Raw genomic sequence first — 27,898 nt, forward strand, 5'->3', positions numbered from 1 at the left:
CACAACAGTTTCCACACATCAATTAATTAATCTACCTAATAAAGAACAAAAGGAAGTTCAGCTGCTGGGTACATTCTCTCTTTTTGGCTACATGAGCACAAAATTCATTTGAATTTTATCCAAAAACTACAGCCCTACTCTGCTGGTGGATACATGAGACGTAGGATTGCAACATATACCAGGCGCTCATCCTCATCCTATTACATAATACATAATAAAATCTGCAGCTAAGCAGCAAAGAGGTATAAAAAGTTAAATAACGATTGAAAAATCATCCAAGAAATATGAACCTAGGCTGCACCACAAGTGGGAAGTAGAAATGCACGAAAAAAGAAGAGCAAACAGCCCCATTCAATAGCTGCAACCGCAGAAAAAGTAAAAGGAAGCAACACTGCTGCACGAACTTAACCCCCTTCCTCAGAACTCGTGCAGCCTTTTCACCACATGCAATTAAACTGCTTGGCCATGCCAACCCAAGAAGAATGGTGGATAACTTGTCGATTCTTGCCAGTGAGATGTTTGGCAAAAATGAGCCTGATTCACATGTAGTCTGTCCTTGGTAGTAAGACTTAGACTAAAGACATTGGACCAAGGATGAGCTACCAAGCCCCTATGAGATATGGGTCACTAACTGATAATTCTAACCTGATTTTGGTTTCCCCTGTAAGAATGACCGTCTTGTTGAAAGTGGTACTACAATCTCAACGACATTCTGGAGCATTCCTTTATCGTAAATGTTATTCTTAACCACCTCCACTTCTTCAAGATGGGACCTTTGGAAGAAGGCTTTCCATTTGCTCACAGGGAGCTTCTTTTCCTGGTTTAATTCACCTAAACTTGCTTTGAGAGCTGCTGCACTTGCCTTTGCTTCGTTTACCTTCTTCTTCCAGCTTAAGTACTCTTGCCATTTGAAAGTCTGCCGCCCACACAAGAAAAATTTAGCTTTAGATGCAAACTAAGAGGAAACTGCTAGCTCAACTTCTAAATTTTATAGTTGTGCTGAATCAATAAGGTATATGATTAGGATATTCTAATGCATCTCTACAATTAGAGTGTTTTAATGCATTTATTGTCTTTATCTAGTGTCCTTTCTTCTTTATTTTGATTTTCCTTTGGCTAGTCAAATTAAAAAAATTAAAGGAAAGTCTGCTATCAACCTAAAGAGAGGATGCTGCAAGCCTCTGTCCCGTTAGCGAAAAAATCTAAAATGAATAAACTCAGCCTTTCAGGTGTTAATATTTTTAGTCGGTCCAAATATTGTTTTACCGACTTGATCACATACGAGCAGATTCTTTTTCTTCTTTGTTCAAACTATTTTGAGATCTAATCATTACCAACTGGCCTAAATTTTATTCAAATCAGAAGGCATACACACTTCTAAGAGCAGATTCTTTTTCTTCTTTGTTCAAAATATTTTGAGATCTAATCATCACCATCTGGCCTAAATTTTATTCAATGATAAATTAGAAGGCATAGTTCGTTTTAGGTGACAGCTTACGGAGGACACGACCCTTGATAGGAAGGTGTGGAGAACGCGAATTAGGGTAGAGGGTTAGTAGGTAGGAGTGCGTTCGTAATAGCAGGGAAGAGTGTTTTGTTTGTATCTGTGTAGTTTCTTGTTTGTACTGTTCCGGTGAAGTTTGTGATCTCGAATAAATAGTTTATAGTATTACACTGTCGGTGTCATGTTTCTTTTAATATCTAGCGGTGTGTTATCCCATTTTGTTTATTTTTATGTCTTTTGTTTGTTATACTGTTATCTGTTCTGAGCCAGGGGCCTATCAGAAACAGCCTCTCTACTTCATCAGAGGTAGTAGTATAGACTGCGAACACTTTTTACCCTCCCCAGACCCCACTTTGTGGGAATACACTGGGTATGTTGTTGTTGAGGTCCAAGAAAGTGATGTAATAATGAAAAATTACAAGTTCTATTATTAGACACGTATGTTCCATAAGTTCACTTTCAAAGAAAATGCACGTACAGGTACTACAAAGGAGAAGAAAAGCCAGCGCGCACAGCCAAACCACAATCAGCAATAATCTACTGAAAATATGTACTGAACTAAATAGAAATGATTACCTCATTTGTTGTGGTATTTGTGACACACAGTTTGGTGTGGTATGCAAGGAAACCAGCCAGTAGCATAGACACTATTGCCAGAAATACCATGATAAGTATTTGAGTATTGTATGAATCCAACAACCACTGATGCAAAGCAGATCATCATTAAGAACAAACCATAAGCACAAATACAATTATGAATGTATTAATAGAGCCAGGAAAGGGGGAAATCTTATTTCAGGAAACAAGAAAAAGGTGCAAGCATCCTTAGTTAGATCATTAAGAAACAAACCATAAGCACAAATACAAATATGAATTTATTAAAAGAGCTGGGAAAGGGGAAAATCTTATTTTAGGAACCAAGAAAAAGGTGCAAGCATCCTTAGTTAGATCATCAATGCATACAAAGGATAATCTAATTCCACTGATACCATACGCAGCAGAAAAAACCATGATCATTATCAGTATTTACAAGGTTAATTAAGGCAAATACATAAGTTGCCCCGTGAAGTTAATTTAACGGTGACCTATCCCCCCCCCCCCCACACACCCCACCACCACGACCACAATCGTTATTTTAAGTGGAATTAATACCTCCTATAAAATACATAACCAGCCTTATGGTAGAATGTGCTTTATACGTGGCGCCACATGTCAAATGCTGCTTTGATTAATTTTTTTCATGTTTCTCGTTCGTGTCACTGCTTTTCCCACACTTCTTTCCTTTCATCCTCCACAATTCACCATTGACACCACCATAGAAAACCCACCACTTTCAGCCATGGAAGACCCACAATTTTTCAGCAATGAGAGACCCATAAGTTTCAACTTAAGATTTGAATGTCAAACATAAATCTGACGATTCCCCATTCCAAAAAGCAATAATTAGCTTTTTCTATCTCTCTTCTTATTCACTCTTTTGAGTGTTTCTTGGTTTTTTTTTCATGTTGAATCAACCAAATTAATGAAGCTGGGAATTGAAAACTAATTAGCTACAGTGGAGCAAAGATTGTAGTAGTGGGTATGGCATTGGTGGTTGTCCAGAGATCTTGGGAGATGGTAAAAAGGGCCTAGTACTGATGGGAATAAATCTGGTGGTCGGACGTCATAAGAGGAAGTGTACAGGGAAGCGTGATGCGGAAAAGGCAACAAGGCTCCACATCACACATTACGCGAAAGGTGAAGCAATGCAAGCGCATCATTGAATGAAGCAAAAATTAAAAGAAAAAGTACTAAAAAGAGCATCAAAACAGACAAAACTGAAAAGACCACAACAACTATATAATCAACAATTAAGACCATATATATAAGCAGTAGTTTTAATGAAACACCAAAATCACAGGTTTGATCAACGAAACACCTGCTGTGAGATAGACCAGCAAAACAACACAAACCACAATAGCAAAAAAGTTCAACAAAATAGTAAACAAACTAGGAAAAGAAGAAAACCAAATCTAAATCAATAATGTTTCAAAATCTAATTCTTGTTCTTCTAATGCTCATCTACTTCAGCAAGATTGTCCAATTCTTGTATTCCTTCATTATCATCATACTGCTTATCATCTTCAACTTCCTCATCATATTGCTCAACTTGGCTTGAAGTAGCAACTTCTTTTCCCTTGTTATATAAGCTTGAGAATTCCTCCTTAAACCATAACGGTTCTCCTCAACTGTCAGAGAAAAGAAGAACAAGAAGAAGTCGTAGCCGTGATAGTCACAGCAATGAAGAAGAAGAAGAAGAAGAAGAAGAAGTAGCAATAATGAACTTCAAAGTTAACCTTAGAAAATCGCAAAAGTGGTAGTCACAACAGTAGACTCTTTTATTTTATATAAAATTGACCCTAATTGTAAAATCAACATGAAGCATCTCTTTTTTTAATTTAAAATTGACCATAAAAATAAAATCAACATGATGCGCGCACATCGGCTCACTTCTCACATAATCCTATTATGCCCCCGCTTCTGTAAGGTTGGCTCGCATCAACCACACGCATTGAGAGGAGCTCGCATCGCTTTGCATCATCATATTATGCGATGATGTGAACGCATTCCTAAACACTGATGAGTGGTGAGAGGTGATGAAGGCAGAGCACATAGTGGTGGTCACGAGAATGAAAATGGTGGTTGTCTAGGCAGTGTCCGATATGGTGTATATAGACACCGTGATGGTGTAAGTGTGAGTTAGCGAAATTAAATTGTTGGTTTTGGCCATGGTAGAGTTTTTGAGCTTGAGTTGGTGTAGGAAATAGTGGCGGTTAGGTGATGGCAAATGTTGTCATCGGAGGTGGTGGCAATAAGGGGTTTGTTTGAGGATTTTTTCTGTTACGTGATGGAAACAGAAAAATAAAAAGTGGAAAAGAAAGAAAATATTAAAGAATAAAAAACAAAAAATGGGGGAAAAAATAAGAATAAATTATTAAGTGTAATCAGTTTACAATAAATAGGAAAATGACACGTTATTGATTGGTTTGATCGCCTCTAGGATGGTGATAACACATTCTTTGCTACATAAGCTCTCAGGGTTTTCTTAATTTCACCTCAAACAAAGAGATGGGTGTGGGGGGGGGGGGGGGGCGGGGGGGGGGGGGTTAGGTCGCCCGTAAGGTAAAGGTGTGTAAATGACTGTTGTGTTAATTTTCTACTCATTAGATGTGGTGCTGACGAAGTGGGGGTTTTACCTGCTTTTTCAATAGGTACCCTACTATGGACTCTCTATATCTTTGGATAAGGAACAATCCATCCCACCAAAACAGGAAACTCATAAATCTTGACTGAGAAAGATGAAGGACCCAAAAGTCTGAATAGGGGATTACAAATTCACCATTTCATAACGAATTGACATCACAATGTGATACAACCCTTTCAATTTTAGTTGGGAAAGAATGGTGAAGTCCATCCGAATCTTCCAGTGAAGAATAGAAGAGAGAAAAGTGCCAATGGCGTGTTAAGCGCATGAGGAACAGGCACGGAGAAAAAGAACTGTGGAGAAGAAGTAGTTGAGCTCATTCCTTTCGCTTCCTGGCCCAAAGCAGCAGAGTCTTTCCTGGCCAAATCAAGGACTTGCGGCTTCTTGCTACGCTACAACACTGCATAAATCCATTTTGATAGTAATATATATGAAAAGAATGATAGATTCATCCATCCATTCTTACCTAATTTATATTTTGATATCTAAAAACAGAATTGATTTCATTCAACCTTTGATTGGAATCTGGCTGGTAGGATCTTATATTGAGAAGGCGATCAAAATGATTCCAAACCTCCATAGCAAGCTCACTCTTGAAATCACATAGTAAACCACTTTAAACTCAGTTATTCTTGACCCAACTCTGCCCAAGGGTTGGCCCTTTAAGGCTTATTTCACTTTTCTTTATTGCTAATTGGAACTCCGGCTCCGGTAACCACCAGAACTTTATGTATTACATCAACCCTTCTTCAATAAAGGGAAGATAGGTAATTCCCTTTTTCAAGACCCCTAAACTAGTCCTGGTTTGGTTCTCCAGTGAAAATATTTGAGATACCTTCTATCCTATAACATAACTACGTAGGGGAGACTGAAACTATGCTTTACAACAACAACAACAACAAACCCAGTGTATTCCCACATAGTGGGGTCTGGGGAGGGTAAGATGTATGCAGTCCATACCACTACTCCCGGGGAAGTAGCAAGGCTGTTTCCGATAGACCTCTGGCTAAAGACACTGAAACTATGCTTTAAAGAGAGCAAAATAGTGATAAGGAGTTTCAGAAAAATCCCCCAAAAACGGGAAGCAACTTTTCTCATTAATGACTTTTCCGGACAACATCAGGGACAACTCAAGCATTTTCCCGTAATTTAATAATGTGCCTTCGATCAGCCATAGTGATAATAATGCACTCGTATGCTAATGTTTTTCCCTTTCTTTCCAGGATAAATAAATAAAGTGTACAATAGAAATATTGAGTATGAATCAATGTAATTTATTTTATAACACTCATATGTTATCCACTTTTCACCAAAAGTATGACAGGAACAAAAATGAACTCTCGACTCTTGACAAGGATCTATCTGGACCTTCAAATGTTCTTCTATTCCTTTTTCCATAATAATGAAGAAATACTAAAAGCTAAAAGCCTCAATGGCCACTTCCTATTACTCTCCAATTGCACAGTTTCCAACTTGACAACATTTCTGCACGATGTCTGAAAACACCCACTGCCCCCAAATACCACACTCACGTTGAAGTTGAAGGTGGTTGGTGCCATCCCCAGTTATATTGCACACGTAACACCAATTAACCACGATGCATTTCCTCCTCCTAGAGTGGTTAGCAGTCAAATTAAAACCCCCCATCACCACCACCACCTTCCCCCATGTCATGCACCATGTAAGAAGACCACCTCTTTGGAAAATTATGATAACAAGAACCTATTAGAAAAAACTCCCAGGCACAGACATCGAGAAATGTCTAAAAAGCCAAACTAGGGATATTCTGTCCCATTCTGGTGGCCCTTCCAATCACTGGAAACAACCAATTTCTTTCTTCTCTCTCCATTATTCCTTTTCTTCCCCAACCTACATCCTCATATCGTCTTGTCTCTCCCACAAAATTTTCTATGGAAGATACCATATATTTTGTAGCAGGGTTCAAATATTTCGACGTGACTAGAAACTATGTCACAATTGGTGAATGGTATGAATGGACAGAAAGAAGCACGAAGGCTATCACGAGAACATCTTTCAATAGAAAATCGATGGAATGGATTGTGCAGACTTTACGTGAAGCCTCTAAGATGAAGGATAACATCATAAAAAGATGGAAGAAAACAAAAGGCGTTCTCAGAAGTCTTCTGTGCTTGTAATTCAACAAATTTGGTAGGTTATCAGTCTGATCAATGTTAGAGGAAGAAGGAGATCGGTACTGATTATTTTTTTTTTTTGAAACTGGTAACTTTGTATATTCCTCAAAACAGTGTTGAAACTGTACTGGTCAGTATTCACAACATGTACTTCAAATCCTACTATCTCTTACTAAATTGAGTCTAGTATATCAATTATGGAGATAGTATTTGAATATATCTAATTACACCAAAAACATAGTAGCATAAGACAATTTAATTTAACTTTCTGCATACTATTCTCTATGCTATCAAAAACCCTAGAATTCCTCTCCTTCCATATTGCCCACCATATGCTCGCAGGGACAATTCTCCATCTCTCTATTCTTTGACTGCCTCCCTAGTTCTTCCCATCTTTGGATTGCTTCTGCGATCTTCGCAGGCATGGTCCATGATAAACCCTTAAGATTCAGGAATAACCTCCATAGTTGGCCAGTGATCTTGCAATGTAGAAAAAGATGATTAGTTGTCTCCGCATCTTCCCTGCAGAAGAAACATCTAGAGCATACTGGTATCCCCTTCTCATTAAGTTGTCTTGAGTCAATACAGCTTCTTTGGCTAGCAACCAGACAAAACAAGCCACTTTTAGTGGGATTTTTGTTTTCCAGATTCCTTTCCATGGCCAGTGACGTCGTGGTTGGTTGGGATGGTTCAACCAGGTATATGCACTACTCACCTTAAAGATGCCCTTCTGATTGCCTTTCCACCACAAAATGTCTTAACCCCCTTCTAGAACGGACTTTCAACTCAGGGTGGACATACGTAGCAAACAACATGGGGAGGTTCATTAAAAATCAAAGATGGTGAATAATATCAAGAAATATAGGTTAGTTGATGGAAATATTCCTTATGCAGAAGCTGCGTTCAGGAATGCGCTTACATCATCACATAATGTGATGATGCAAAGTATTGCGAGCCCCTCTCACTGCGGCTGATGCGAGCCAACCTTACAGAAGTGGGCGCATAACAGGGTTATGCGAGAAGCGAGCCGATGCGAGCGCATCATGTTGATTTTACATTTAGGGTCAATTTTATCTCTATTACATTAAAAGTGTGAAGGGCTTTAGAAATGTTGTTTGAACTTATTGCCCTTCATTAAAAGTCTTTGCTTTAAATAAAATCGTCTTTTCACATTTTTCATCACATTACTATTTAATTTACTTTTTAATATTGGCTCCTAAAATATATTGGAGGACTTTAAATATATGGTAAGAAGAAACTTTTTCCTGGTGTACATAAAATAAAGCTTTAAATATATGGTACTAGGTAACAGTTCTTAATATTTAAAGGACTATATATAAAGAGAGAGTGAGGGGATGCTGAAGTCCATAATTATAGGTTGAAATTTATTCGTAAAACTTAAATTTGAGTTTTTGTACATATGATACAAAAAATCTTCATATGAATGTTTCATACCACACGTGGCAAGGTATTAAAATTAATTCATAAATGAGCCTATGCTATTTCTTCTGCTTGTTCTATACTCGTGTAGCAAATGAACAAAGTTGAAGTACAATTAAATTGAAGTTTAACAATCAGTTTTTATTGAATTAAATTGAAGTTTAACAATCAGTTTTTATTGATTTTGGGTTGATATGTGATTAATTTGTATTTCATGATTATTTTTTTTCGAGATTGTAGATATTTACGGAATTGTTTTATACTAAAGTTTCGAATTAGTTTGTCAATAGGAAAAACACTGTACTAAAGTAATGCTATATACTATTTTTTTTTGGAGTACAAATTTTTGAGTTTTCTCATATAGTCACATGCCTGTAGTATATTTGTGAGTTTTGTGGCATAATATATTTGTCGCATAGTCAAATTTTCGAGCTTTAAGAAATTTGTGATTATTTTTTCGACAAGTGCATTAGATTGAAGGGTATTGAAGATGCAGATTAAGATAGAAGGTTAAATTTTTTTTTAATTTATAAATCATGTTTTTTGTTATATCGTAGTTTTTTATGTGCAATTTAGTTCTAATATTGTTGCACGCCCGTTGTATATTTGTTTTAAGAAATTTCTGATTCTTTTTTATACAGGTTATTAGATTGAAGAGTATTGAGGTTGATTTTCAACAAAGAAGGTTAAATTCTTTTTGATTTATGAATCAAGGTTTTTTATAGTGTCGTAGCTTTTATGTGCAATTTAGTTCTAAATTGTTGCATGCACTTAGTATATTTGTTTTCAGAAATCTGTGATTTTTTTATACGGGTACATCAGATATGAAGGTCAAGGATTAGAGTACAAGATTAAATTCTTTTGATTTATGAATCATGCTTTTTTTTATATCGTAGTTTTTATGTGCAATTTAGTTTTAATATTGTTGCATGTCCGTAGTATATTGTTTTTAGAAATTTGTAATTCTTTTTTATACAAGTGCATTAAGTATGGAGGTCACAAATTAGGATAGAAGGTTAAATTCTTTTTGTTATGAATCATGATTTTTGTAATGTCGTAACTTTTACATGCACTTTATTTTTATTATTGTTGCATGCCCATAGTATATTTGTTTAAAGAAATTTGTGATTTTCTCAATACAAATGCATTAGATAGGAGGGTATGGAGGTTAAATTCTTTTTGATTTATGAATCATGTTTTATGTAATGTTTTAGCTTTTATATGCAATTTTGTTCTAATGTTATTGCATGTTCATATAATATTTATTTTAAGAAATTTGTGATTCTTTTTTATACAGGTGCATTAGTTTGGAGGATATTGAGGTCAAGAATTAGGGTAGAAGGTTCATAGGTAGTTATGTTTTGACTTGTTTCTCGGCATGTTTAGGTTTGGCGGAAGTCTTGACATTGTATCTATTGTATACTTAGCTTCGTACATGTATTTTCTTACTTTTGATATCTATTGCCATATATTTTATAGTGCTTCAGTTACTACATTATTCTTGCATTATTTCTCTGAATGCTATCCACTGTTCTCTTTTCTAATTGACATATTTTCTTCACTATCGTATTAGAGCATTGTGTCTGTCGTAGTTTAGCCTCATACATAGTTTAGCCTCATACATGTATTTTTTCGCTTTTGATATCTATTACCATCTATTTTATATTGTGTTTCAATTACCATATTATTTCGTGCATTATTTCTGTGAATGCTATTCATTGTTCACCTTGTTAATTGATATATTTTCTTCACTATCGTATTTTCATTCGTAATATTTCCTTTATACGGGATACTAACGTTAATATCTTAATTGCAGTGATTTCATGGAGCAGATCAAGGAATAGCTTTATTGTTAGAAATTTTCATAAATCCTCCACCAGATTGCTGCCTATGTTTTTTAAACAGTAGTTCGTTCAGTTTCATTTGTCGACTTAAACATATGCAAGTATCTTTTACTTCTAATCCATATCTAACAATGTTATCATGTTCCAGATGATGAAAATTTTCTCTGTGTTAAGCTTCAGTTTGATTAGTTAGAATTTCTAAATAGAAAGATTCAAATTTTATGTTTCATTATATTAAGAGTTATGTATAGTGCCTGTTGTTACTTATGAGTAGCAACCTCGTTTGCTGGTTTATTTATTGGATTATTTAGCTGTTTTTGTCTCCTGTGTTCTTCACTTTCTTCTAATGTATTCTTTTAAGTGGTGGCTGGGGTGATAGATGGCAGACCAGGGTCATGTCATAGGTTGGGGTCGGGGCGGGGATCGGGTCTAGGTGCGAGTTCGGGGTTTGGGGCGAGGGGGAGTAGGGCTAAGTGGGATAAGGGTGCTTCTAGGTTGAGAGTTGGGTCCTGGAACATAGGAACGCTTCAAAGTAAGTCTATAGAGCTAGTAAAGATTCTTAGAAAGAGGAGGATTAGTATAGCGTGTGTCCAGGAAACTAAATGGGTGGCACTAAGGCGAGAGATGTGGATGGATATAAATTGTGGTACTTGGGTAGAGTGAGACATAGAAATGGGGTAGGTATCTTAGTAGAGTCAAGTGATAGGTTGATGTCTATTAAGTTAGTCATTGGAGGTTCTTCAGTGAATGTTATTAGTGCCTATGCTCCGCAAGTAGGTTTGGACGAAGAGGAGAAGAAGAGCTTTTGGGAGGTTTTGGATGAGGTGTGAGGGGCGTCCCTAGCACGGAGAAGCTTTTCGTAGGAAGAGATTTCAATGGGGTCTTTGTCGAGAAGGTATGATGATGTGCATGGCAGTTTCGGTTTTGGGCAGAGAAATAAAGGCGGAGCTTCTCTTTTGGATTTTTCTAGAGCTTTTGGGTTGTGGATAGCAAATTCGAGCTTTTCGAAGGAGGAGCACCTTATTACTTTTCGCAGTTAAGTGGCCAAGACTCAGATTGACTTTTTGCTCCTTAGGAAAGGTGATAAAGCGCTATGTAAAGACTGTAAAGTCACACCTAGTGAGAGTCTTTCGACTCAACATAGGTTGTTGGTGATGGACTTAGTAATTAACAAGGGCAGAAAGAAGGAGTGTAGAGGCTCGGTCCAGGATTAAGTGGGGTAGCTTGACGTTGGCTAGTGCTTTGGAGATGAGAAAGAAGTTGGAGAGGAGAGGAGCTTGGGAAAGTACAGGGGATGTGGATAGTATGTGGGAGAAGACTGCTAATTGCATTAGAGAGACCGCTAGAGAGGTATTAGGTGTCTCGAGAGGTCGATCTAGTAAGCATCAAGGGGATTGGTGGTGGAACGAAGAGGTTAATCAGAAGGTGGAGTCTAAGAAGGTGGCTTATGCCAAGTTGGTTGAGAGCAAGGATGATGAAAAGAGAGAGAAGAATAAGGAGTATAAGGTAGCTAGACGAGAGGCAAAGCTAGCGGTTACGGTAGCTAAGACAACAGCTTTTGAGAGAGTGTATGCGGCTTTAGGGGAAAAAGACAGGGATAAGAAGTTGTATAGGCTTGCTAAGGCCAAGGAGCGGAGGGCTCGTGATCTGGACCAAGTGAAGTGCGTCAAGGGAGAGGATGGTACAGTGTTGGTTGAGGATGCCCTCATAAGAAAAAGGTGGCAGTCCTATTTTCATAAACTCTTGAACGACGAGGGGGACAAAGGTTTCGTGTTGGGGGATTTGGAGAAGTCTGAGGAGTTTCGCGATTATGGTCATTATAGACATATTGAGGTTGAAGAGGTCAAAGGGGCTATTCGCAGGGTGCGTCGGGGTAGGGCGACGGGGCCAAACTAGATTTTAGTGGATTTTTGGAAGAGCACTGGCGGGGTAGGTTTGAAGTGGTTGACAAGGTTGTTTAACATTATTTTTAAGGCGGCGAAGATGACTGAAGCGTGGAGGTGGAGTACGATGATTCCTTTATATAAGAACAAGGGAGAATCCAGAGTTGCAACAACTATAGAGGTATTAAATTGTTGAGTCATACTATGAAGGTTTGGGAACGAGTGGTAGAGTTGAAACTGAGAATTATTGTGACTATCTCTGAGAATCAGTTCGGTTTCATGCCAGGTCGCTCGACTACTGAGGCCATTCACCTTGTGAGGAGATTAGTGGAGCAATTTCGGGAAAGGAAGAAGGACTAGTATATGGTGTTTATTGATCTCGAGAAGGCATATGACAAAGTGCCCAAGGAGATTCTGTGGAGGTGCTTGGAGGCTAGAAGGGTGCCTGTGGCATACATTATGTCGATTCAAGACATGTCTGATGGCGCAAAGACTCGTGTGAGGACGGTAGATAGAGATTCGGAGCACTTTCCAATTTTGATAGGGTTGCACCAAGGATAGACTCTTAGCCCTTTTTTATTTGCCTTGGTGATGGATGTGTTGACGTGACATATTCAGGGAGGGGTGCCTTGTTGTATGTTACTTGTAGATAATGTGGTATTGATTGACGAGACTCGGGGAGGAGTTAACGATAAGTTGGAGATTTGGAGACAGACCCTTGAGTCTAAAGAATTTCGGTTGAGCAGGACCAAGACGGAGTATTTGGAGTATAAGTTTAGTGATGTATCGCAGGAGACTGACGTGGTTGTGAAGCTAGACTCTCAAGCCATTAAGAAAAAGGAGGGTCCAAGTATCTAGGGTCTATGATTCAGGGCGATGGTGAGATTGACGAGGATGTCACGCATCGTATTGGGGCAGGGTGGTTGAAATGGAGGCTTGCTTCGAGAGTTTTATGTGATAAGAAGGTACCCCCGAAGCTTAAAGGTAAGTTCTACAGACTGGCAGTCCGACCAGCTATGTTGTATGGAGCGGAGTGTTGACCAATTAAGAAATCCCACGTCCAATAGTTAAAGGTGGCGGAAATGAGGATGTTGCGGCGGACGTGTGGTCAGACCAGGAAGGATAGGGTGAGGAATAAGATTATTCGGGAAAAGGTGGGAGTGGCTTCGATGGAGAACAAGATGCGAGAAATAAGGTTACGTTGGTTCGGGCATGTGAGGAGGGGTGTTGATGTGCCAGTGTGTGCGAAGGTGTGAGACACTGGCTATGGATGATTTTAGGTGGGGGAGAGGTAGGCCGAAAAAATATTGGAGGGAGGTGATTAGGCATGATATGGAGCAGTTACAGCTTACGAAGGACATGACTCTTGATACGAAGGTATGGAGGGTGCGGATTAGGGTAGGTGGGAGAGTGTCAGTAACAACAGGGGAGTGTTCTGTATTTGTGTCTGAAGTTTCTTGTTCGTAGGTGTTGAGTGTTGTCTATAGTTTTGGATTTAGTATTATCTTGTGATTAGTGTTGTTAGTTTATTTTGCATATTGTACAAGTTTATATGCATTTATGTATTGTGTTTGTTATATTGTTATTGATTCTAAGCCCGAGATCTATCGGAAACAGCCTCTCTACTTCACCTGAGGTAGTGGTATGGACTGCGTACACTTTACCCTCCCTCAGACCCCACTAGGTGGGAATACACTGGGTATGTTGTTTTTGTTGTAAGAGTTATGTCTTGATGATGATCAATTAAAATCCACGTGCAACGCACATAGACTAAACTAGTATAAATTAAAAGAGTTTACTGCTGCGACTACCACTGCTGCAATTTTCTAGGGTTAACTTTAAAGTCCACTATTGCGACTTCTTCTTCATTGTTGCAACTTCTTCTTCTTCATTGCTCTGACAGTTGAGGAGAATTGTTATGGTTTAAGGAGGAATTCAAGCATACATAGCAAGGGAAAGAAGTTGCTACTTCAAGCCAATTGAGCAATATGATGAGGAAGTTGAAGATGTTAAGCAATATGATGATGATAATAAAGGAATACAAGATTTGGATAATCTTGATGAAGTAGATGAGATTTAGAAGGACAAGAATTAGATGTTGAAACATTATTGATTTAGATTGCATTTTCTTCTTTTTTCTGGTTTGTTTTGTTATTTTGTTGAACAGTTTTGCTAATGTGGTCTGTGTTGCTAGTTTGTTTCGCAGCAGAGTCCACTTATGTTAAACTACTTTGCCACTTCAGACTTTATAGGGTTGTTTTCTTCCCATTGCTGCAACTGCAAGGTAATTATTCGTCTTCTTTCTTATTCCTTTTTCTTCTTCTTCCTTATTGTCCTCTTCTACTTTCTTTCTTCTGCATGAGTGCTGCGAGTCGCACTTCTGCTGCGACTTCTTCTTCTGTTAAAGTTCTCTCTTCTTCTTTCTTCTTCTTCTTCTTTTTCAGTTCTGCTCTGTTTTTACAAAGCAGTACTTTTTTTTTCCAATTCTGCTTTGTTCTTTTTTTTGGTTATGGCTGATTCTTTTTCATTTCTACTATGTTTTTTCCAATTATGCTTTATTTGCTTCTTAAATATGTTGCTGATTTGTTTCTTATATCTTTTTTTCATATTACCATGGTGTCTGGGCCAGCTTGCGCGCACCTCAACTAATTTCCCGCGATACCTGCTAGCTCCCACCAGCAGCAGATATCATGTAACTCTGTCCACCAAGGTTAGAACAGATGGGACGAAATCACCTAGTGTTTGTCTATTGGAAATTGAACCTAAGTCTTCATGGTGTTTCTTACATCTTAAGGGTGATTAAAAAAGTCTAAAGCTGATCCAACTTGGAAATATGGTAAAAGAGCTAGTGAGACCAATAGGAGCAAAGTTACATGTTTTCTGTGACTTGACTTCATTTAACGGCAGAATATTTCGCTATAAACATCTTATTGGTACTTAGTGTGATGTAACTGGCTATATAAAATGTCCTGATATTTTGAGGGAAGAAATCAAGAAGTATGTTGCGGAAAAAAAAACTAAAACATCAAATGTTATCTCAACCAAAAGTTACTAATCTTGATTATGATGATGAAATGGAAGAAGAAATTGTGGATGTCACTTCCTTAAAAATCACTTTAAAAAAAGTCACAAATTGCATCAATCTCTTCAAGTTATGGATAAACCGATAGGAAAGGTCCATTAGATCGTTACTTTTCGCCAAAGCTAGTAAATAAGGAATTTTGAGAGATTGTGCAGTTGCAGCCTTTTCACGGTAGTTGTACATTGCAGGGCTCCCCTTGAATTTTGTCAATTATACTGACACTCTTGGAGCCTTCATTCAGACTATAGGCAAACGTGGTCCGGGAATGAAGTCTCTCACTTATCATGAAGTTAGTGTCACTTATCTAAACAAAAAAGTGGAAGAGACAATTTTGGAGGAGCACTGGGTAGAATAGATCGAGATGGATAAGTGGACAGCAAGAACTGGAAAAATGATACCTCAATGAAGAACTACAGTACAAAGGCGAGGATAGGAAGTTGTATAGACTCGCCAAGGCGAGAGCACTCTGAGAGTCATCGTGACTTTGGGTATTCATGGGTATTAAGTTTGAGAAGGTTTGTAAGATACAGATGGGGGAGGTCAACAGGGTCAGATGAGATCTCGGCGGAGTTTCAAAAGAGCGCAGGTGAAGTGGATATAGAGTGGATGATTGGGTTGTTTAACGTCATTTTTAGGATGTCAAAAAGGCCAGAAGAATAAAGGTGGGGTACAATGATCTTGTCGTACAAACACAATTATGATTCCAAAATTACAACTATAAGGTATCAAGCTGCTAAGCCACACTATAAAAGTTTGGAAGAGCTGGTGGAGATAAGTGTGAGGATGGGTTTGTCTATTACCAAGAATAACTTTGGATTTATGTTGAGGCATTCTTCTACATAAGTCATTCTAGGAGATTGATGGAGTAGTATAGGAGAGGAAGAGGGACTTACATATGGTGTTCATTGACCTAGAAAAAGCATAAAATGGGGGTTTTATGGAGATGTTTGGGGGCTAAAAGAGCACTTATAGCTTACATTAGGGCGATTAAGGATATGCATAATGAAGCCAAGACTTTGGAGAAAAAAGGGAGTGCTCGGAGCACTTACTAGTCGAGATGGGATTACACTAGGGTTCAGTTTTTAGCCCATTTTTATTTGCCTAAATATTGGATGAATTGACGCGGCATATCCAAGGGAAGGTGTCATGGTGTAGTTATTTGCAAAGTAACGAGACATCAGTGGAGTTAACTATAGGTTGGAGGTTGGAGGTTTGGAGATAGACCCCCAGAAGGGTTCGAGTTAAGCAGGAGTAAGACCAAGCATTTGGATTGCAAGTTTAGAACCATAACTCATGAGGCAAATGTGAAAGTGAGGATTGATAATCAAATCATATCCAAGAGTGGTAGTTTCAAGTATTTTCATTATCTAAGGAAATGGGGAGATAGACGATGATGTTACACATTGTATTGGAGCAAGGTGGACAAAATAGAGGATTGCTTCCGATATATTGTGTTATAAGAATGTGTCATCAAGACTTAGAGATAAGTTTTATAAAGTGGTTGTTAGACCAATTATGTTGCATGAGATAAAATGTTGGTCGATCAAGAACTTGCAATGTCTATAAGATAAAAGTACTGAAAATGAGGATGTTGAGATATATGTGTGGGCATACAGATACATAAGATTAGGAACGATAATATTTGAGACAGGGTGGGAGTGGCATCCACGGTGGACAAGATGAGGTAGGCGAGGCTGAGATGGTTCGGGCATATGAAAAGAATATGCGCATATGTCCCAATGAGAATGTGTGAAAGGTTGACTAATGGTGGGTCTTGGGAGAGGTAGCGGTAGGCTGAGTAAGTATTAAGGAGAGATGATTGGACAAGACATCGTACACATGAAACTTATCGAGGACATGATCCAAATAGAAGGATATGAAGGTCGAGAATTATGGTGAAAGGTTAGTAGGTAGTCGAGCATGGTCGAGTTTTCCTTATTAGTAGTATTATTAGTACTCTCTTATCTATTTTATTTTTTACATGTTTCTTCTACTTCATTTATTGTACTACTCCCCCCGTTTCAAAAAGAATGACCTAATTTGACTTGGCATGGAGTTTAAGAAAATAAAAAAGATTTTCGAATCTTGTGGTGTCAAATTAAATATATGTCAAATTAGGGGTGTTCACGTTTGGTTTTTAACCAAACCGAACCGCGATCCAAACCAAACCGATTAAAAAAACTGATATTTGGTTAGGTTTGGTTTGGTTTTGAATTTTAAAAAACCAATACTAATTTGCTTTGGTTTGGTTTTACTCTAAAATAAAGGTTTGGTTATATTTTAATCATATGTCTTCATCCAGTTGACAGTACCTTATAAGATTCTAAATGAATTTCGCATTTTGAATGACAAATGATACTTATTGTGAAAATAATATCTTGTTGTATATTGAATTTTATAGCTGAGATTCATTAGACTATAGACAATCACTAATTTTGACTTTCTTTTTGAACCTTGTTGAGCAAGAGGTTATGTGTTCACCTTTTGGGGGGTTTATATTATAATTCTGTTAAATATTTTTTTTTAATATTTTCTTAGAAGTGTTCATATGGTGTTGTCATGGCTTTGCCGAAGTATAACAATCAATTGACATCATAGTTTTAAGGTTGATATACAATACTCGGTTGACATCTCATATGTTAGATTGGCTTTGTTTTTAAAATTTTCAACTTTTATCATTAACTAAAGTCATAAACCAAAAAATCCGAACCAAACCGAACTAAACCGACAAGAACCAAACCGATGGTTATTTTTTTATTTGGTCTGATTTGGTTTGGTTTTAGAAATTTTAAAACCGACTATGGTTTAGTTATGGTTTTGACCAATAACCCACCCAAACCAACCCATGAACACCCCTATGTCAAATGTAACAAAATGCTTTTCAATTTTGTGGTCTTAAACATGCCATGTAGAAAGTTAAATTAAATAGTTGCTAAAAAAGGAAAGGGGTCATTCATTTTTAAACGAACTAAAAAGAAAAATGGGTTATTCTTTTTAAAACGGAGGGAGTATTTTTTTTTGATAATGTTCTTTTCTCTATTATTTTCTACATGGTTTCTTCACTACTGTTGTCTGGAGCGGAGTGTTGGCTAGTTAAGAATTCTCATATCCAGAAGTTGAAAGTGGCGGAAATGAGGATGCAAGGGCTGACAGGGTTAGGAATGATATTATTCAAGAGAAGGTGGGAGTGGCATCTGTGGAGGAAAAAATGCGGAAAGTAAGGTTGAGATGGTTTGGTCATGTGATGAGGAGGGGTACGGATGCCCCAGTTCGTAGGTGTGAGAGGTTGGCTTTGGAAGGTTTCAAGCGGGGTAGGGGTAGACCGAAGAAATGCTGGAGAGAAGTGATTAAGCGTGATATGGAGCAGTTACAGCTGACTAAGGACATGACCCTGGATAGGAAGGTATAGAGGAAAAACATTAGGATAGAGGGCTAAGGATGTGGATGAGTCGTAGCCAGTAATTAGGTGGACTTTGGTGTTCTTTATTTGGCAATGTACAATCTTCTGTGGATGTTGTACCTATGTTATTTTATCATGTTCCTTGCTTTTGATGCTTTTGTATACTGTCTTTAATCTCGAGCCGAGGGTCTATCGGAAACAGCCTCTGTAGCTCTTTAGAGGTAGTGGTATGGACTGCGTACACTCTACCCTCCCCAGATCCCACTTTCTGGGAATATACTGGGTTTGTTGGTGGTGGTGGTTTCTTCGCTACTATATTTCCTTTTCTTATGGACTTGGATATGCTTTACTTGAGCCGAGGGTCTATCAGAAACCTCCTTTCTACCTTCACGGTAGAGGTAAGGCCTGTGCACACCACCCTTCCAAGACTCCACTTGTGGAATTTCACTGGGTATGTTGTTCTTGGTATATAAGAAGGACTAAAATGATCACTCTTTCCAAATAGTAATGATTATTTTGACTACGTCAAAAGAAGATGATAGAGTACTTTATTTAGAATTTATGAAGATGTAGTGGAAAACAAGTTTGGAGCACTTTTCTAAATTTGGATCCAACTTCTAGTTGGATTGGAAATTTTTGTTTGCCAAACACTAATTTTGAAATAAAGTGAAATATCATTCCAAAAAATAGTGAATAACTTTCAGGCCAACCGGGTTTATGGAGAAGTTCCTGTCGAATCATTATGTCCACTTCACCAAAAGGTACATGACTACAGAGCCTCATAAAGAATGTCCCTACCTCCTCAAATTCCCAATCGCGGAAGGGTCTCTAAAAGGAAATCATCGATGATGGTGACGACCTGTATCTCCCATAAATCTTTTCTGCCATGACATCCTAGCACATTGCTACAGTAAACTATTGCATAAAGTCGTCTCCCGACACTTTATCACTGCATCATATATAGAGACAGCCATATTTTGTTCCCTTTCCCAATATGAAATGGCAATAAATATTGAGAAGTCCGACTTCTCCTTCATTATGCCTCTTCGTTGACTCACCCCATAGAAGGTGGTCACCTCCTTTGGGAATTAAAAAATTTGGTTGTTGCATTACTTCACTTAATCACCTTTCTCCACATAGTCCGTTCTCCGTTAGCATATCTCTATAACCACTTATTAGTAGTGTGATTGACTATCCCTAGTGATTGAATGCACAACCATTGTTGATAGGCATTGAATATTTCTCCCGACTAACCAAAATGAAACTTCTTGTTTCCATTTATCCCATCCCTCAAGAAATCCCTCATCAAAATCTCAAACCTTCTACATATTGAAATAGGATTGGAGATCAAGGACATAAAGTAGGTTGAGATGTTTGATAGTAGTGCCTTTATCAAGGACTCACATATTACTTATTTATTGAAGTTACCAAAACAGATGAAAATTTGACAACACACACTCGCATGCAACAGGAGAAGAGACAGACATAATCAGGCAGAATCCAAAAGGAGGACCTCCACTTACCACTACAACGTGTGGAGCCAAACTACTGAATGATTTCTCGAAGCCATAATAAACTGCATAAACAAAGGAAGACAACTATTTGGATCTAACATTCAATTGGGCACCAATAACATTTAAAGGATTAGTCAATGCACCAGTAAGAATATCTATAACGCGTAGTTCTTTCAGTCTGCCAGCTAGCACTAGTGCAATAGCAACTGTCCCATATAAACAGAGAAGAAAATGCCTGCATGTTGAAAATATCAGAAAAGATAATGTAAGTGTCTTCTCAGCACTGGCATCAGTATATAGAACAAAATCCTTCAGAGTTGAATCTTATGTTATTCACATATATATTTTCACAAGCGAGTGACATGAAGATAAATGAAGGTAGTGTCAATATTAAATAAACAAAAATAAGAATTTTCCGAAATAAGGTCACATTTGATTGAGCTTTTTATAATAACTTACAGCTTGTAGTTTCTTCAACAATAATAAAGAATTTGAAGCATTCAAGGGTGTGGCTTAACCGTCAATGAAGTGGGTGAAAATCACGGGAGAATAGAGTTCAAATTTCAACAGAGAAGGAAAACTGCTAGGTTATTCCTTCCTATTTGCCAAACTTGAGTTACCCCATATCTGTGATGGTGGGAGGTAGCAGATACCCTTTGGATAAATCGAGGTATGCACAAGCTAGCCGAATGACACTACCATTATAAAAAATAAAATACAAAATATCAAAATAATAATAGAACGACAACAATAATTATTATTATTGTTATAATATAATAGTAATAAAAATAAGAATGATGATAAAGAGTTTGAATGAGTTCCCAACTCAGGACAAGCTTTTAAAAAAACTATCCAGATTAGCACAAAGGTCAGCTAATCATTGTTACTAGTAATAGAATTCTCTATTTTCATTTATTTCTTTTTCGTATTGGGGAAGGGGGTAAATTCCTATGCTAGAGTAAAGGTACAACAACAACAACATGACCAGTATAGTCCCACAAAGTGACGTCTAGGAGGATAAAGTGTACGCAATCTGTACCACTACCTTAGAGTGAGTAGAGAGGTTGTTTCTGGTAGAGTAAAGGAATCCTACAAATTCGAGAATTATGCAAAAATTAACAAGAATCATCAGCTGTGAAATGGACAACCATTTATGCTAGTAGTGGAGTCTTCTATTTCTATTCCCTTTTGCATTTGGAAGGAGGGTGAATAATTGTGCTAGCAAGGTGACCTGTAAGTTCCAAAATTATGCAAATACTAACAAGAATCATCTGCTGTGAAAAGGGACAGCAGTAATCAATATCCCTTATCAAGGGTATTTGTTCACGATGCATTGAAGGATTGGTAGCATAGATAAAAGGATGTTTCATGTCACCCCTTTGATGAATTGCAGATCGGTAAAATGGGTTTTCTGAAAAAAAAACAAAAAGAAGGATAATCTGAAATCTCCCTTCAATCATCCAGCCACTGCTCTACAATCAAAAGTACTTAGTAATATCTGAAGTTACAACAACAACAACAACATGCCCAGTGTAATCCCACATTCTACTCATGGTGACATCCTTATTTCTTCAGATTACTTCCTCTGCGAGTAACATATCCAGTTCATATTGCATATTCCAATTTATGAATGTGTATTGTATTTTCCCAATTATTTCTCATACTTTTAACTGAACCTAACGCACTCAACCTGGTCGAAGTATCTTCTTAATTCTACCATGCTAGCAAAAGGTTAAAACAACAGAGTGGACTTGAAAACAAAGGAAGAATAGTCTTCTTATTGCAACAGAAAGGCCACTGAGAGAGAGCAATAATGCAACGACAAAAACACTCCTTAGGTGACAGGTAGGTCATGACTTCGAGGCATGAAAACAAACGCTTTGCTAAAATGCAAGGGAGTGTGTACAATAAATGGCCTAGTGAGAGCACTTTGTGTACACGATATGCCCTTTGGAAGAAAGACCAGTCAGTATCATTTGCTCACCAGAGAAGAAAAGCCATAAAGTATCTGGTGTTTTTCTCGCCTATGCAATTATTCTGTGATATTGGAAAAACAGAATGAAAACCATTAGGACATATACAGTGAATATATGCTGATATAGATTTAACATGAATATGTATGAGAGATAGAAAAGTATGCAAAAAGGAAAAAAAATACAAACCATCCATCCACAATGATGATCAAATCTAGCAACACAGCGATCACAAATGCGGCAGTGCTTTGACCTAGAAAGTCTGAACAAGAAGTAGAAATAAAGTTCAATTAGATAGTGTAGCAAACTAGAACTTAAAAGGTTTTAAATGAAAGAAACACACTGACTTTGGTATCTTGCAGGTAGGACATTCTTTTTCTGAGAAAATAATGTTGTCATAGGGATAAGCAGAAAGATAGTGCGAAACATTCCCAGCATTCACAGTTCCTGGGTCAGAAAAGCTAGTCAATAGAAAGAGGAGAATACCCCCACCAACTGCCAACAAGCTCATGTACCTGCAATTTTATGTAATTTCTAGGAAAATTCACGTACATAGACCACAAAAATCAACAGTTAAGTGACAAACAAACTGATGCATATGAGAGTGACACAAAGTAAAAGGATTCTATAATACCTGTGCACTTCACCTAAGTAATACCCAGGAATGTACTTAAAGCATGACTGCACAATAAAGTAGTAACTGGCTCCAATTATTCCCAAATATATGACCTGCATTTAGTAACAGACAATTTTCAAGTAAAGTTTCTATATTCATAAAAGAAAAAAGGTCATGAAAATAGAGGAGACACTGACAAAACCCAAAGACCAAAGAATGAAAACCAAAAGAAAAAAAAAAGGAAGAAAAGCAACTGTCATAGGAGACTCATTCCATTCCTAGGTCCCAAAGACAAACTAAATGCTGTATTTGACATCCCAAAGATTCACTTTGGAAGAAATTTTCATCATTTACACTTAAGAGTTATTGGAGAGTAAAAGCAAATTTTATATATTAGTGGCACAAAAAGGGGTCTACTTATAAAATTCTTAGAGAGCACTTCACATCATCTAATGTGATGCGAGTAATTGATCAAAGTTGCAAGTCCACATCTTTCCTACTGAATGTTGACATAAAAGTGTATTACTATTCTGAGCACTTGTATTACTATGCTTTAATGGAGCTACTGCCAAAATATTCGAAGTTGCTACACGGTCAAATTAACATCCCCACTGTGAAAAAGGTGTAAAACCTTGCTATCAATTTTCAACATTATTGCATCTACAGTATAGATTCTGATAAAGCAATATAGTTTTTAAGCATAGATGAAAGAAGTGATTTGAATTTGAAATAAGGTGAATCGAGAAGAGAAAAGTACCTGGAGGATAGGATTAGGACGATCACAACAATAGTACTCGACGCAGAATAGTACATCGGAGCCTTTTTGACCAAAAACAGCACCCACAAACCGGCTGAAAATTTTCAAATTTGGGCAAACATCCCATTTTTAAGTATCAAAAACGACAAAAAAATATAGGGAACGGACAAATATATGCATTACCGAAAATAATCACAGGCACCAAAAGTGAGGAAGAAGTTGATTTTTTGAATGAAAGTGCCTTCGAAAATAGGCCATTGACCGCAGAGGAAAGAAATCAATACTAGCAGTGTCACCAGGCCGTGGATTACTAGAAGCCATTCCACCTCCATCTCAGTTGTGCCCTCTTCCCACAGCCTAAGAGATCATTATACACTTCTCCCTTATTTCTTGACGGGAAAGGTGTCGAACAAGTTTGTTATTATATAAGTTAGGTCCGCAATATAAATTTTCCAAATTTCAATGTAGTCTCATTTTTAAGGCACTATTTAAATTTTGTTCAATTTATTTTTAAAAAATAAAATTACTAATATAGACCCATATTACCGTTTCTATCCCATGTTCCTCCTCTTCAAGGTTATAAACTAAGTAGCGTTTGGTTTGAAAACAAGTTATACTGGAATTAGTTATGATGGGATAAGTTATGTTGGAATAAATTATGCTGATATTATTTTTTAGTGGTTATTTGGTTTGTGGTACTAAAAATAATATATAGTGCATTGTTTGTAAAAATTTATTGTTTGTTTACAAAAATAACCCTTACTTTAATTAATTATTTTTATGCTTGTATTTATATGATTTTTTGTTTGTATTTATATGGGTTTTTTTTTTCATCAAATTAGAAATTCATATATCTCTTTTACATAGTTAGAATATGTCTCTTTTACATAGCTAGAAATCCATGTCTCTTTTCCCATCAATATATTGTTTATATTTATATATTTTTTTTCGCTCCTTTTTCCATCCATAACTATGGCCATTGGTTCTCATCGCCTATCTCAGCTGGTGTGTTGAGTCCATGATTCAGTATATCAATTTAGTAGATATCAAGAGCCTAGCAACAGCAAGCAGAAATGGCATAAATTTTACATATATATATATATATATATAAAATCTATAATCTATATTTATAATATATTAAAAGTGTGAAGACCCTTTAAATATATCTATAATATATTAAAGTGATTTGAACTTTTTGCCCTTCATTAAAAAATTGTCCTTTAGATAAAAGCGTCTTTTTACTATTTACCTAATAATATTTAATTAATTTTAGGACTTCAAACCCAACTAAAATCGAATCCCCCCCACCCCACCCATCCTCTTTTTTTAGGACTACGTATATTTTTTTTTTTAAAATGAACTCTATTTTGTATTATATAAAAGGAAAGTAAAAGTCTATCAAAAACTAAAAAGGGTTAAAAAAAATCACTCTTATTTGTGTTAGTTTAGTTTATTTGGAATTTAAAATATTCTATTATTGATAAATAATTAATGAAAAAAGTAAAAATCAATCATATTTATATAATTTCTTTATTGAAGAAAAAAGTTTTGAACTTCTATAAATTGAGAATTCTTTTTGAAAAATACAATAATATCTAATATGAACATATGGAACAAGATATATTTATTTTTGTTCTTAAATGATTCTTTATTATTTGATTTGAATTTTCTTCTTTTTTTTGGTCATCAAGATACGTCAAAGAAATATATTTTTGTAATATTTAATTTACTTAGATGTGTTGATTTCGTAGTTTTCTTTTTTCCAATTTTGTAGGTAGGGGTGGGCGTTCGGTCGGTTTGGTCTGATTGTTTAATATCAGCTCGATTTATCGATTTTCGAATTGACAAAAATGACATCCATAACCAAACCGAAATAAATTTGGTTTGGTTTGGTTTTTATAAATTCGATTCGGTTATTTCGGATTATTATTTCAGTTTGAAATATTAAAGTAGTTAGCCTCTCTTTTTCAATTTTAAAACCTCATTCATCTTCAAATAAGGTTCGAGATCAGCTCTTATCATGCAAACAAGAAAAATCATCGACCATAATTTCAAGACAACACAGACTACAAACTACTAAGTACTAACAATACCATATACTAAAGAGATTCTAATATATAAGTAATCAGTAGACCCTAATCAACTCATTGCTCGATTAGAATAAAATACAAAATGAAATCACAATATCATCATCTATTTTTAGTTACATCCACAGACCAAAGGATAACTAATGATAAAACAGTCTGCCAGTCACTGCCACCGTCCACCAATCCACAAAACAGCTGGTCTACTCGAAGCAATATGCAGATGACATAGCCATTCACCAGGCAGCAACATAATTTAGAGCCAAAAAACTGCTCAAAAGAGACAAAATGCATTAGGTTCCAATATAATTTAAACAAAATAATATTTATTGTATTATCAAATAGTTAAGATGGGCAACTACAAGAACAACTAAGACAAGTCCAATTTCACCACAGTTTTGCACAAATCAGCAGCACAAATCACTTTTAACAAGTTCATTACCAGGAGGGTCAATAGAATTCTTGGAAAGATTAAGTGACTTAAGGTTTGAACAAACACCAAAGCTAAAGATATCAGAAATAGGCCTTGAAATTGTGTGTTTCAGCTAAATCTATTGAGGTCAAAGACACCCTACATTGGGATTTAGCAACAACAATTAAAGAACCACTAAGATTAGCATTTTTCAACACTAAAGACTCCAAATTAGACAAGCCAATCAAATAAGAAGACACCAAAGTGAAATAAACACTTAACAAAGTGTTTGAAAAATCTATAGAGGAAACTCTAGAATTCTTGCATAAAACCAGTAAAACTACAGAAAACAACCAGTTTTGAAGAGTACTACTAGGACAAAGTGAAGCTTACACCAAACAAATTCAGTCTGATACTAATTTATTATGTTTATTTGTACTTAAGAGGAAAACAAATAGATGATTCACCAGATGCAAAGATCTTTAAAATAGATGATTCACTAAATTCTAGCACAACTTCATCATCTATTTCTGTTTCTGCTTCCGGTTCTACTAGTTCAGACACCACAACTACTACTCCAGATACCAAGACTACTACTCCAACAAGCACCAGTGGGGTTGCAAAGAAGAGCACAAGCATCATACTGACTATGTCAGTCACAGTAATTGCACTAATCTTCATTTAGATATTTGACTAATAAGTCTTTAACTTATGGCAACTTAATGGAAGCTAGGGATCAATTATCAGTACTTCTATAGCTAGTTTGTGTTTTTTGCTTTTAACTTGTTCTCCTCTTAGGTACAAATAAACATAATAAATTAGTATCAGTTTGCAATACTATTTCTTTTTGCAATACTCTGTTTGAGAGCTTACACTTTGAGGAATCTCAACTAGAAACCAAAACTAGAACTCTTAAGAAGCCCATAAAACCCAAGGGTGCATCCCAACAGCAATCAAACTTAAGTGACGATGAGAGAGCAGGGTTGAAATCCCAGAAGATAAAAAAAATAGTAGGTGATATCTTTCCATATCTCCAAGGGCTGATAGACAAAGTTGCCCGATATTAGTTGAGTTGTGTTATGGGCAAACTGGCCCAGCCATCCCCATTATCAAAAAGAAAAACAAACAGATTTAAATTTGAGATTTAAGGTAGCAAAATCTGCCAGAAAAGATGCCTTGATTCTAGTAACACTCATTTTAATCAAAGAATTCTGCGTCATATCCACCCATAATTACACATCAGAGTTTGAACTAAAAAGATAAAAGCGTTGAGCTTCATAAGACGAGAAGGTTATTTGTTTCAAACTTTTAATATCCTCATGATCCCTTCAGCTTTTATATACTATAAATTCATTAACATGTTAGTTTACTGGAATTCCTAAATAGCAAATTATGCAACGAATACAAGGAAATCAAAATGCAAATAATGTTATTCTTGCAACAAAATGTCAAACATATGATTAACTTGTTTATGTTCTACTTCATACCAGGATTAAGGAAAATGAGAAGAAACTCAGTGTTGTCAGAAGCAAAAATCTGATAAGGTAGTTTAATAGAAATCGAGTAGTATAGTATTTGGCAATTAGCAGTAAAAGATGAACCCAAAAACAAACTTACACTTACCTATAATTCATATTTCATCATTGAGAAACAGACATCAACAATGCTAGATTCAGTTCCACCATTAGCCATTTCTGAAAAAAATAAGACACTTGTTAGTTGATATGCAATATAAATAAGAAGTTATTTTAATATAATGAATACAAAATCATAAAATTCTTACCAACTTCAAGTTGCTCAAGATAATCAAAATCTTTCTTGATATTAACTGGATTAGATTCATTTCTAAGCCAATCTTGAAGACAAATAAGAGATTACACTAGTTTAGGAGTAAATGAACTCCTAAAGGGATCAATAACCCGACCTCCCTTGCTAAATGCACATTCAGATGCAACACTAGAAATAGGAATGGCTAACACATCACGAGCCATC

General features: G+C 36.5%; 1 protein-coding gene across 1 annotated transcript; it reads right to left on the reverse strand.

Annotated features, from left to right (window-relative positions):
• On the reverse strand, window positions 1–23,860 carry LOC107838959 (probable protein S-acyltransferase 17). Its single transcript, XM_016682256.2, has 10 exons — window positions 23,594–23,860; window positions 23,411–23,504; window positions 22,672–22,766; window positions 22,385–22,552; window positions 22,227–22,299; window positions 22,049–22,101; window positions 20,208–20,299; window positions 20,074–20,126; window positions 2,081–2,206; window positions 1–916 (listed from the first exon to the last, which is right to left on the reverse strand). Exons 1-10 carry the CDS (start codon window positions 23,740–23,742, stop codon window positions 641–643), a joined length of 1,179 nt encoding a protein of 392 aa, XP_016537742.1. The 5' UTR covers window positions 23,743–23,860; the 3' UTR covers window positions 1–640.
• Window positions 23,861–27,898: the final 4,038 nt, after the last annotated feature.

Source organism: Capsicum annuum, chromosome 8 (genome assembly GCF_002878395.1).
Source record: "Capsicum annuum cultivar UCD-10X-F1 chromosome 8, UCD10Xv1.1, whole genome shotgun sequence".
Classification (NCBI taxonomy): domain Eukaryota; kingdom Viridiplantae; phylum Streptophyta; class Magnoliopsida; order Solanales; family Solanaceae; genus Capsicum; species Capsicum annuum.

Coding starts and splice junctions, on each gene's coding strand:
- LOC107838959 (XM_016682256.2), bottom strand. CDS start 23,742: ATGGAGGTGGAATGGCTTCTAGTAATCCACGGCCTGGTGACACTGCTA. Junction 22,767..23,410: donor GTCCTAATCCTATCCTCCAG/GTACTTTTCTCT, acceptor TACTAAATGCAG/GTCATATATTTGGGAATAAT. Junction 20,127..20,207: donor CGTTATAGATATTCTTACTG/GTGCATTGACTA, acceptor TTGTTTATGCAG/TTTATTATGGCTTCGAGAAA.